General features: G+C 39.9%; 1 protein-coding gene across 5 annotated transcripts in view; it reads left to right on the forward strand.

Moving 5' to 3' along the window:
* Positions 1–13,407, forward strand: part of UTRN (utrophin) — a gene marked incomplete at its 3' end in the record, with an annotated part of 327,257 nt that overhangs the window by 243,517 nt on the left and 70,333 nt on the right. For all 5 annotated transcript variants that reach the window (XM_083496211.1, XM_083496214.1, XM_083496212.1 and 2 more), the window contains 3 exons: positions 2,971–3,100; positions 8,985–9,253; positions 11,251–11,397. In XM_083496211.1, coding sequence (XP_083352337.1) covers positions 2,971–3,100; positions 8,985–9,253; positions 11,251–11,397 — 546 coding nt within the window. The remainder of the gene's footprint in view (positions 1–2,970; positions 3,101–8,984; positions 9,254–11,250; positions 11,398–13,407) is intronic.

Here is a 13,407-nt window from a genome sequence, read left to right on the forward strand (position 1 = left end):
GTTGTGCGCCCATCTCACTCAAGAGGCCGGGGGCCAGCGCTGTCTGGAGACACTTCCGGGTCACGTGGCCAGCGTGACAAAGCCGCATCTGGTGAGCCAGCGCAGCACACGGAAACGCCGTTTACCTTCCTGCCAGTAAGCGGTCCCTATTTATCTACTTGCACCCGGGGGTGCTTTCGAACTGCTAGGTTGGCAGGCACTGGGACCGAGCAATGGAAGTGCACCCCGCCACGGGGATTCAAACCGCTGACCTTTCGATCGGCAAGCCCTAGGCGCTGAGGCTTTTACCCACAGCGCCACCCGCGTCCCGACAATAGAACCAATAGAGGAACTGAAACAGTTTTCTTTCAAAAACCTCACTTCTTCAAATGTTGTGATGCAGTTGTCCATCCTAGAGATGTGTCAGAACTGCAGATATTAGGGACAAATGTGCATTATAATGCCCACTTTAGTAAAAAAAAATCATTAAAAATGCATTACATTAGGGAAATTGTTTGCAAAGATGTATATATCAGGCAAGATTGCATACAAAAATGTGTGTATTAAAAGTCTGTGATTAAACATTGAGAAGTGTTCATGAGGACTTAAAAAAACCCTAAGCTAATGCAGAAATATGGGAAACTGAATTAAAGATCGGAAAAATGAGTAATTGAGGGAACCCAAAATACGTCCCTGCCTAAACTGAGCAGGAGAATTCATCTCCCAGTCTAGATCTGGGGACAGTTCCCCACAGGGATTACTTGGCCCTGGCAACATTGAACCAGAGATCAAAGGACATGGCAAGCTACTAAGGAGGGCTTGAGGCCATGCTGCACATATATATTCATATATAACTTTTAAATAAATATGTGATAGGTCCCTGCTCATAAAGTTCTATCTCTTACAATTTGCCCTTATGGAAAATAAGATGTACTTCTGAAGCGCGTTATCAAATTTTTAATGAAATAATAAAAAATTACTATTACAACCCTCTTCATGCTCTTGAATTTTTGTGCTCTATTTTTATCTTCCTTTAAAGTCTTGATTTTCATTCAAGTACTGTCTTCTGAATATGATAAAAGTGGCATGTTAGAGGATGCTTAAATCAGATGTATTTTCATACATATTAAAGATGTATTTTTCTTTGTGGAATATTACTGCATTCTAGTTAATGCTGCACTGCATACTTTTCAACTTACTCCGGTTTAGTAAAAGGAGCAAGGTACTGTGAGTCTTGTGGTGCCTTAAAGACTAATGAATTATTATGGCATATGCTTTTGTGGACTTTGGTCTGTTTTATCAGATGCATACAGTGTTATCCTGCTTTATATACACACAGCCTTGTGGGGAGGACTTGTAAGTCATAGGGAAATCATAACATCCTAGAATTATAGAGGTGGAAGGCACCATGAAGGTTATCTAGCCCAAACCCTTGCAAGCTAGATCATACATTAATGGAATCTTTCGAGGAGATGGCGTTTATAAGTGGTCCATGTTTCACAAGCATATAGTAAGGTTGGTAGTAAAAAAGCTTTGTAAACAAGCATTTTGGTTTCCCTGTGAATGTCCCGGTCCTCAAACGCTCTGCATTTCAATTGGGATAAAGTTGCATTCGCAGAGCTCAGGCGATGCTGGATTGTGGCATCAATGTTGGCCCTTGTTGGCAGCTCCAAAAAATTATACATATCACTTGGGAAGACTAATGCCAGTGTACTGGAAGAAGCAAAGATCACCAGTGTTGAAGCAATGATTCTTCAACATCAACTCCATTAGACTGGTCATGTTGTTCGGATGCCTGATTATTGTCTTCCAAACCAACTACTCTATTCCCAACTCAAGAATGGAAAGCAAAATACCGGTGGACAATGAAAGAGGTTTAAAGACTCTCTCAAGGCAAATCTAAAAAAAAAAAAAATGTAGTATAAACACTGACAATTGGGAAACACTGGTCTACAAGCACCCCAATTGAAGAACATCCTTTACCAAAGGTGTCATGGACTTTGAAGACGCTCGAACTCAGGACAAAACATGCTAAGAGGCACGTTTAGAAAACCCTCACTTTGATCAGTTCCCACCCGAAAACCTGTGTCCCCACTGTGGAATCTAGAATTGGCCTCCACAGTCACTTACGGACTCAGTGTTAAGACCAGGTTCATGGAAGACAATCTTATTCGGCAACAAGTGATCGCCAAAGAAGAAGAAGATCATACATGACAGATAACCATACAACCTCTGCTTAGAAGCCACCAAGAAAGGAGAGTCCACCACCTCTTGTGGGAATCTGCTCCACTGTCGAATTGTTCTTACTGTCAGACATGAAATTAAGAAAAACACAACACAGTGATAATTACCTAATTAACTATGTTAATTTTCAAAACAGCTGTTGCTAACACAGTAGTGTTATAACTTAATTACAGAATCATTGCCTGCATTTTCATTTCTTTCTGACCTGTCTGTTTACAGCCCTGCCTCAAACCTTGTGTATTAATGAATGCACATTAATAAACGCTCGCTGCTCGCATATCTGAAATACTGACCGTGTTTTCCATTTGTGGCTTCTGAATATAGAAAACTGTAGAGGGCACATTGAAAAGGAACACACACACCCCAAAAAAGGAGGAGGGGGGGAATGAAAATCACATTTTCCCCTCCCCCAACCATGAAACAAAAGGCAAGGTTTGGGGATCAGAGCTTTCTAATTAAGCAGAACTCTGCAGGTGTGCATTGAAAAGCAGCAGCTCCCCCCCCCCACCCAATGATGATAAATGATGACAAGACTGGATCCATGGTGGATAAATGTTATTTCACAGAGATTCTAAATGCAACAAACCATTTATTTTATTTAAGAAAATTTATATACCGCTTGATTGTAATAAAACCTCTAGCCATAGCTCCAAGTTAGGTCAAAGAGATGAAAATGGAGAGTTGCAGTACTGTACATTGACTGCAGCCTTAGATCAAAACTGACTCCAATGTTTTTCTTTTGGAAAGGCACTAAGGCGTGAGTTGAAGGATAAAGAGCAAGCCATTTTGAATGCTGTAGACCAAGCACGAGTGTTCCTCGCTGATCAACCAATCGAAGGCCCCGAAGAACCAAGAAAAAACGTACACTCAAAGTCAGGTCAGTTTTTAAACCCAGCTTCTTTGTTGAATATGTGATTCCCCTGGTGAATATTCATTGTTCTCCAAATAACTTTTAGTGAATTGTGTGTGGTCTAGGGAACACCACAGTAGTACCATTTAAAATAAATAAATAAATAAATAAATAAATAAATAAATAAATCCTGACAGTTGGAGAACATTATTATAGCTGGTGAATTGTCCACGACAAGAGATTGGGAAGTTTTACAAGCGATAACGTCTGTTTATGTGTATATTGCTGTTACTGGTGTAACACCGCTGTAGAAACATGATATATAAGAAACAATTTTCGGATTGTCCTGACAGTTGCAAAATGTTTTGCCCAGAAGGCTCCTGATCAGGTATGATTATGTTACCTCGACCACTGTTTTCTGTTTTAAGTTTTACTAGCCTTACGAATATGTTCTGTGCATATCAGGGATGGGGGGATGTGGCCCTTCAGATGTCTGAGACACAATTCCCATCAGCTTCAGCCAGTGGTCAAGGATGATGGGAGTTGCTACCTATCCAGATTCCCATCCTTGTTTTATAGCAGTACAACTGTGCATATCAAACACAGAACCAGGGTGGGGATTCAGATACTCGCTCACATTGCATATTATACTTTCAAAATACATAATAAATTCAGTCTGTTTTTAGAGGACATTAACAGGAACAAAATGCATACTATGGTACACTGCTTTTAGTTCATGAAGTCTGCAATCCTAAACACACTTACAAGAGATTTATTTGCCAGAAAGTAAAATATATATATATATATTTCATGACAGCTTTGTTGGCTTTTCCTGGCCTGCTTTTCTGTTGTTCTATTAATTGGGAACAACTGGTGTTGTAAGAAACTATCTGTTGCATAAACACATTTTAATTTTATGCAATTGTACTGTGTGCATAACTTCGCCTTTCCTAGTTTCTTCCTCTTTGACTCCGGGTTTCCATTATGAATGCTTGCTGATTAAAACAAATGAACATTTTCCCCAGGCTAGTTCTTTGCCAGCCTCCTTTACTGGATCCTGTCCCCCAGCTGTTTTGAACAGTCAGATGGATACTATGCTACATTAGGTAGCTTTGATGAGATGTATAATATAGCTGATCTAAATTGGGAGAATTATTATGAAAAATATTTTCCAAGTTCAAATTTGTTCAGACCACTGCATTATGAGAAGATGGTAATCAGTAATATTCATTCAGTAGTTGAGTATATTAGGCTGGCGAGCACTGCTGTGGTAAATTGCCTCATTTAAAGACTAGCTGGGTTTTTAGTAGCTAATTAACACCTGGCTTCTTTCAACTTAATCATATTTATAAAAAAACCCCCAAACAAATGATACAAGCACTAATTCTGAAAGCTTCGAAGCTTTTAGTTGTGCACATCACTAAGAAACCACATAACACCCCCCCCCATCCTACCCTTGGGCATTTTCCATTTCCTTTGTTTTGGATTTGGGAGGGGAAATCCCTTTGGTGCCAGTGCAACATTCTCTCCTGGGACAGTCTTAATTGGGAGAGGATGACCCCTTGGACCATGTGTGTCATATTTCTGATCCCGATTTCCAAGTTCCCATTAATTAGAGAGAGTAAACATTAGACATGCTCAAGTCATGCTGTTGGCCATGTTTGGCTCTTAGATAAATGTGAGCTGTGTAGTGGTGCTAGCGGTTGTCCCCACTGCAAGAGGCTGGGAAAACTAGGGCCAGATCTACCATGCATATTTGAATCCAGGAGGAAGGGATGGTTGAAGAAGTAGCGGCTCAGCCATTCTTTTCTCCCTGGGCCAACGATTGATAGCCTTTGGGTGAACATTTGGCTCTTTGGTGGTATAGGAACCACAGCAGTTTGGATCATTTCTGTGCTATCATTCTAACACAGTGCCAGTGCTCCCCCTTTCCGTCATGGAAACTGGGGCACTACTGGCAGGTCTATGGTCCACAATATAGGTTCCTCTTACTTGACCCAAAGCTTGTCAGACTATTTCAGAATCACCAGTATAAAGTAAGAAGGGAAAGGACTGCAAACAGTGAGTTGTACCCAGAGATGTTCTAGCCAGAATTTCTGGCAGTGGAGCTGTCCTGTAAACAGTTGTGCAAAAGAACATGGCAAATACTGGAATAAATTTTACATGTAGATGAAGTGTAGTTACTAATAGAGTCTCATAGGTAAAGGGACCCCTGACCATTAGGTCCAGTTGTGGCCGACTCTGGGGTTGCGGCGCTCATCTTGCTTTATTGGCCAAGGGAGCTGGCGTTTGTCTGCAGACAGCTTCTCGGTCATATGGCCAGCATGACTAAGCCGCTTCTGGCGAACCAGAGCAGTGCACGGAAACGCTGTTTACCTTCCCACCGGAGCAGTACCTATTTATCTACTTGCACTTTGATGTGCTTTCGAACTGCTAGGTTGGCAGGAGCAGGGACCGAGCAACAGGAGTGGGGATTCGAACTGCCGACCTTCTGATCGGCAAGTCCTAGGCTCTGTGGTTTAACCTACAGCGCCACCTGCATTCCTAATAGAGTCTCATACTCATGAACTATTAGCATTGACTCCTTCAGAACTACTGGTTCATTATAAAGTACGAGGTTTTTAATTCATAGACTAGGCACATCCATTGACCTCCCTAATCCTTGGAGCCTGGTCACTAGTCCCACCCCCTCTCACCGCTTTTTTTTTTTTACATCCAGACATTTAGGCATATTCCTAGGTATCTTGGGGTATCTGCACATATTCAATACCTAGCTGGCATGGTCTTGTAATGCATATATCTTTCTTGCTACATAGAGGTGACTTTGAAAACATATTTCCTGTCACCATTTTGTTTTACCTAATAATGGCAGGATGCAACAGAAGTCCAAAGCTTGATTTGGCAAGAGCTTTGAACAAGCCAAAAACTTTAATGAAGTGAAAAAGAGAGAGATTTTAGAAGCAAACTGGTGAATATTGGTGAGATCCCTTGGTAATATCAAGTAATTATGCAGTTGCAAATGTTACTTTGATAGATCTGTCATTCTAAATTAAGCATTCGCCATCTGTTCTGCCTTTTAATTGCAAAGGCAAAAAATGCAATAAATCATAGTTGTATCATAAAAGAAATACTTGTTGCAAGTGATTTACACGAATGCACTTTATTTATTAGGCAGCATTACATGGCTACATATTGCAGGCTTAAAGAACAGAGGTGGAAGCCATCATTAGCCAGGTGTTGATACTGCGCATGTGATCTGCAAAGGCAAAGTTTATTGTGGTGATGACAAAGGCACACAAACGGTTTCAGCCAATTATGATTTTATCAGTCCGCCTTAAACTCTGTATAATACTCTGAACATGCCCAGGTAAATATTTTTTGGTCTGATGAATTGGTTAAGAAAAAACACAGAGAATGCAAGTCCTGTTTACTTGTGACATTTCATTTTCTGTAGGAAAGTTAGCGTGGAAATAACTTTAATGCCTTCAAAGGAAATAAAGCCAAAGTATTATACAACTAGAGTAACAATTAAGAGTTGCTATAGGCTTATCACTTATGGTTTGCTTGGAGCAAGACAAACCCAGTAGTCATGGTTTGGACGCAGCACTCCTGCATGGCAGCAGAAGAACAAGGGGAAAAGCAAATTGACCCCAATTTTTACTGTCACACACCCACATTCACATTTTGCTAGGGGTTGGCTTAGCATTGCAGCTGTGTCTTCTGCCATGGCCATTAAGCACAACTAAGAGCAGGTAAAAGGGACAAGGATTTTAATGCCACATGTTTGTGGGAAAGGATAGTGTGTAAAGCAACTGAGTCAGCACAGAGTAGTCTAGTTTACATAAAAATGTTTATTTTAGGGTGTCTATCTAGTGAGGTCTGCTATAGACAAACCAGACTTGTTAAGCCCAACCTTGAAAATGTATCCATGCTTGCCTGTTGTCTAACCCACCCACCCCTTCTCTCGGCCATTCTTTTTCTTTTTTTAATGGCTGCCATTAAAAGTACTTTCCCTAAAACTAGACTTGTCATTTTGGAAGCCGCACTGTAACTCATGTTGACCAGAGGCTTAATAAACCTTCTATAACTACGTTAACTTTAAATAATGTTGTTGCAACTGGAGCAGAAAGTTAACTTGTTTTCCTTTCCTTTAAGCTAGTAGAATAATTCAGGGAGCTTTTCATACTCCCCGAGTATCTGCTGAAGTAGAGGTAGTATAATACTTTGAAGCCAAACTTCACACCTCTTCCCTGCACTCTGTTTTCCTTGTGTCATGCCTTTTTAATTTGTAAGCCTGATGGAAGGGCCCGTCTCTCATTTTTATTGTTTAACTGATGTGACTGGAAAGGCAATTATTGTCTGAAAAGCAGGATAAACTACAGTAAATAAATGCATTAGATAAATAAATAGAAAATGGCAGCAATCAGTGTGCAGTGGTTTTTGCCAAAGGTGTTGTGTGTTATCACACCAGCTTCTTACATGGCAAGCCGACGAAAAGCTGCTGCAAAGAAAGCTGTCACTACTAACAAACTTCTCATTAGTACTTTTACTCTGAGCAGACAATGTAACTATGAATGTGGCTTCAGCTTTCCTGGGATTGGTAGGTTGCTCATTAAAACATGTTGGGATAGCAGAATGCCAAGCATATTTATGTGTAAGATAGAGTCATATCTTGAGTGAATAGATTGCATGCATCTTTATAGCTCATAAAAGTACATTTGTCAGCCTTCAGCTCTGCAGTAAATGTCTTTTAAAAAATCAAGTTTACAAGCAGTTCTAAGGCTCTCTTCTAAAATGAAAAGGCATGAATGTAATACATTCAGGACCTGAATTTATCCAATTTGAAAGTGCACTTGCCATTACACAGCAACTCTGAATTAAAGTTGCCCTTCAAGTGCCCTAACAATCTGTAGAATCTTGTTTTTAATTAATGTGCAGTGGAAACTAACAGTGGATAAGAAACTTCAGTCTTCCTTTTCCACATTGCCGCTTATGATTCTTGTTTGGTTCTTCCTTTCAGACTGTTCCCCCAGCCCCATGTCCTCAACCGACATCCAAAGCAACAGTTTAATATGTTTATAAACAAGAAGACATTAGTATTTACTACTACAACATAAAAAAATACCCTGCTGGATTAGACCAATGATGGCCTGTCTAGTCCAGCATCATATTACCCACAGTGGCCAACCAGATACTTCTGGGAAGCCACAAACAAACATGGTTGCTTTCTAGCAGGTGGAATTTAGGGGTGTACTGCCTCAGCTATAGTTTTCTGGTGGTTAGTTGCAATCACACGTGGGTATTTTTTGTAAATTACTGGGCTGTGTTTATATCACAGATGGTATGTCCTGTTGGAGGGATCTGCCTGCATCATTAAAGCCATTCTTTTCTTACTGGTGGCATATAAGCAACTTACTGTACTTCATTAAGTATTATATTAACACTGTCACAAGACATTACACACTACTCTTAGGTCCCCATATACTTGCTTTTCTCTTGTTACCAGTTCAGCTTCCCTGGAGTGCAAATGTAGTTGAGTTTTGATTCCATATTTGTCTGGCATTTGAACATTGCTTGTTTCTAAAAAATACCTTACATAAGAAGAGTCTGCTGGATCAGGCCAATAACCCATCTACTCCAGCATCCTGTCCTTACAGTGGCCAATCTGATGCTATGGGAAGCCTGAAATTCAGAGGCATACGGCGTGTTTTTACTACTTAATTGGATCTTGTCTTGAGGACCACCTGCAAACACACTGGGTCTCACAGAACAGGGGATGCGAGTGGCAGACCAAAGCGTAATAATCAGCATTAATAGGCACCTTGTTAAAAGCGTACTGTGCATTTGTGTAGAACAGCAAATCCTTTCAATTCCATGTCAATCTGATTCTTTGAAATGCCTTCTGTTACAGAGCTGACCCCTGAAGAGAAAGCACAGAAGATTGCCAAAGCTATGCGTAAGCAGTCTGCAGAAGTGAAAGAGAAGTGGGAAAGCCTAAATACCTGTGCCAGCAGTTGGCAGAAGCAAGTGGACAAAGCGCTGGAGAAACTGAAGGACTTGCAGTGTTCTATGGATGACCTAGATGCTGACCTGAGAGAGGCAGAAAATGTGCTAAATGGTTGGAAACCCGTTGGAGATATACTGATGGATTCATTACAGGATCACATTGATAAAACAACAGTAAGCACAAATGTATTCTTCAGTGTAATGCATTTTGAGCAAATGTCTATGTGTGAATGAAATTTAGTCTCTAACAATGCATCCAGCCATTTCTGTGCCCTGAATTAATGTTCCAAGATAGCAAAATATGTACAAATATCTCTTTCGTGTACTTTATCAGGGAACACATGCTTTATTTGCTTATTGACTCCAGTTATATAATGTTCTAAATTCAAAAATCTTAGAGCAGTTCATAAATCACATTTTCAAATCACAAAGCAAAATAAAACCATGAAATCATCTTGAACCTAAAAACAACAGCAAATAAACAACTCCATAGATTGTTCTACTAATCAAATTTTCCTGAGCCTAATTGGCAACAAACTCAGAAAGTCCCAAAGACTAGAACAAAAAGGCATGTCTTCCGTGGCGGATAAAATTGGAGTTGAGGGCCACAACCAAGAACACCCTCAACCGGGTCACTACTCCCTGGGCCACTATTCCCAGTACCATGATTCTCAAAAGGTCCCTCCAGTGATCTCAGGGGTCAGACTGGCACATTGAACCCTATCAAGTATTTTGGCCTTGAGGAGTTATGGCTTTAAAAGTTAATGACAGTACCTTGAATTGGGCTTGGAAGCAAAGAGACAGCGAGTGCAGATCATGGGGAATCAAACATTCTGCAGCTGTTGCAACTAGCAAACCATTTTCAAGGTTCAGAGGTACAAAACAGAGTGCATTGTAGTAATCCAGACATAATGTTACCAGGCTGTAGATCAGTCTGGGAAGGTTACCTCAATTCAGGAATGATTGTACCTGGTGAATTAGCCATAGTAAAAATAGGCACACCTAACCACTGAGGCCACTTGAGCATCCAGTTACAAAGATGGCTATAGAAGTACACCCCCAACACACACACATTTTGTTTCATTTCATATTAGTGAAGTATCAGCAGTGTGGTGGGAAGATGGTATAGATTGGGTGGCTGGGAAGGTTAACATGATCAGAGGGAGGCACAAATAACTTATGAAGAGCAAAAATCCTACATGTTTATATTTTTAAACTCTCATTTTGAAGGGAAAATGTGGTATAAAAGTGCAGTAATAATTTTCCCAAACTGGAAAATCCTTATGGCTAGCCTGCCATCAAACAAAATAAATCTGCTCCTGTTAATGTTTTTTGAACTCCCAATATGTTCCACGATGCAAGCTTAGGTGTTCATAAATCATACTGCAGCAACTCTACAAATCCTAGGCTATAAAAAGCCTAAGGCACAAAATCTAAGGAAATAGTTCTGAAGTCAGTGGGTATTTTAGTATTGGACTTAGAGGCTTATTGTCTGTCAATTCATGGATGATATAAAAAAAAGATAAATTGCACTACGTATTCTAGCATCACACACACGACACCCTCTTCGAGTTTCAGCCTATCTTTCAAATAACGATTAAGCAACATTCACTGGAACTTTATTTATATCCCCACAGAACATAATCAAACTTGATTTATATTTTCTGTTCTGTTGTTTTAAGCATAATATGCCTACCCTTTCCCCATTCCCACTTTAATAGAAACCAATCAGTTTGCAAAAGCTTCATTTTGTGAATACCATTTTCTGCCTTTAAGAGGTAATTAGTTTCTTCTTAATTGCATTTGTATAAAGGAAGGTAAGGATAAGCTTATTGTGTTTTCATTATGTCAGCCTGTTAGCAAACCCAAACAAAAATGAATGATATAATTGACTGACCAGTAGCAGTGAGAAGTCAGAAACTTTTAGCTGATTAGTTGGAAATATTAAAGGCCCTTGCTGATGAGCATATTGCTTAATTTTCATGATTTACTGAGGTAACGTGCAGTTCATCAAGCCAGCAAGGGTCCCATATGAACTGAAATGCAGTGAAATCTGATGCTTATTGCTGAATTTGAATAAATAGTAAGTGCTTGAAGGTGCTTGCATGTGTTGTCTGATTCTGGTCTTTTAACATGTTTTGTTGAGAGTACATACATGCTTCCTGTTCTAGGCCTTTAGAGAAGAAATTGCACCAATCAACTTGAAGGTTAAAGCAGTTAATGATTTATCCAGTCAGTTCTCTCCACTTGACCTTCATCCATCCTTAAAGATATCGCGACAGCTGGATGATCTCAATATGCGCTGGAAACTTTTACAGGTATTCTGTTCTTCTCTTCAATGGATTAAGAGTGAGAGGGTGTCCCTTTATTATTCTTATTTTCTATTACAGTACAATTTATCATTAATCTTGACTGCTTTAGTAACAAAATGCAATGAAAGAGTCTCTTCTTTTCTCTCATGAGTGATAGCTTCTCTTTTCTGCTGATATCAGCAGTTCAGTGCAGGGAGGGGATGGAATTAATATCCAAAGACATGTGTACATATTTTGGGCCTGTATATCCATTAATCATGGCTATTAACAACTTTTGAAAGTGTGTGTGTGTGTGTGTGTGTGTATATAAGTAATTCTTCCGTTGTGCCAGAATCAGTTTAGTTCTGCTGGCCACATGACCCGGAAAGGACAAACGTCTGTTCCCTCGGCCTGAAGCGAGATGAGCACCACACCCCATAGTCGTCTTTGACTGGACTTAACCATCCAGGGGTCCTTTACCTTTACTTAGATTGTCATTGCACACTCAGGATTTCCCATTACCCTGTGCCTGTTCTCAAGACTCTTAAACACATTCATGCCTTGTCTGGCATGTGTTGCCTGAAAAACATTTGTATCATTATCATCATTGGTTTATTTATATACTGTTTTTTGGCCAAGGCTACTAAAGTACAATGAGGAAATATCATAAATCCATAAAAATATAAAACAGCAAAATCCCAAGGATCCCATCAATTTCACTTTATACATTTGTGAGTTGCATTTGTGGTCTCACAAAAAATGTAGCTGTCACCACAACCCTTTGCCCAAACAATAGGCTTCCCCTTAGAAACAGCTATCGTTCTTACAGTTGCTCTTCATGGGCAGAGCTAACTGGCTAAACCTTTCAGTTCCTCAACAGGCTGCCATTCTCCAGATTCAGCAGCAGGCGAGGAAAAGAAGTGCGTGGCAGACTAAAGTTGATATTTTATAGATACAGAACTTGTAGTGAAGCAGTCAGGGGGGAAATGGACATCAAATTTGGGGCAGGTTCTAGGTATATTCTGGAAGCAGCATAAGGTGGGTATAGTACAACCTGAGGACATTTACAGATCATGCTAAACACATTTCACATGCTCATATATCTCCCAGAGGGCAATGATGTCAACATTCCCATGCTACCCTGGAGACCTAGGAACATATGAGGCAGGGGCAGTCATTCCATATTGCACTATTGATTTCAGACTTCGAATGGATTCATTTCTGCCTTCAAATGTTCCAGAAAACCAAAAAACTTCCAATAAATTCCTATTGCCTTAATTATCTGAAACTGTTGTGGAAGAACATCTAGTGGGAATTTCATATTAAAAGAAAATTAGTCTTCTGTACTCCATTCAAACTTGTGCCAAGAGTTTTGTGTATTTCTATTTGCTTCCTTTTCTGCATCGAGACCCTATTTCAACCTGAGAAGAAGAAAAAGTTGGAAGTGTGAAATGTTTGAAAGTGGAGAAAAATGCCCCCCTATCTTTGACATCTGCGACCTGCTGAGTTTAGATGTAGTCTGCTGAGAAACAGTGTGTCCTGTGAGATGAAATTATTAACATTTCTGATGCATCTCTGTTTCTTGCAATGTAATTTGTGTTTGGAATGCTTTTTATGCCTTACGGAGATTTGACTAAGCAGTCAGACTCCTGCTGGATGTGCAAGTGCAGTTTAATTAGTAAACCAGGAGGATATCTGCCCATCCTGTCAACCAGCAAAACAGCATGCTCCAAAGTGGTTCCTTGTAAAGGCAGCTGTAAGATCAATAGAATCAAAATTAGGCCTGCTGACTACAGATATTTAGACAAGAGAAGAGAGAGAAGCAAAAATTTTTAGTGGAGACAGTATTAGTCACTGTGAAAATCTTATTTATTGATTTGCATTGCTTACAGAAAGATCATTATTCATTTGTATTTAAACATTAAAAACAAGAGAACAGATGCAAATGGGCAGAGTAAACACATCTGCAGTACATCTAAAGTCTATTTGCTAAAACTGTTTGTAAACCATTGTTTGCAATGCTGGCTGTTAGAATGG

This window comes from Podarcis liolepis, assembly GCF_965112155.1.
Source record: "Podarcis liolepis genome assembly, chromosome: 3".
NCBI lineage: Eukaryota > Metazoa > Chordata > Lepidosauria > Squamata > Lacertidae > Podarcis > Podarcis liolepis.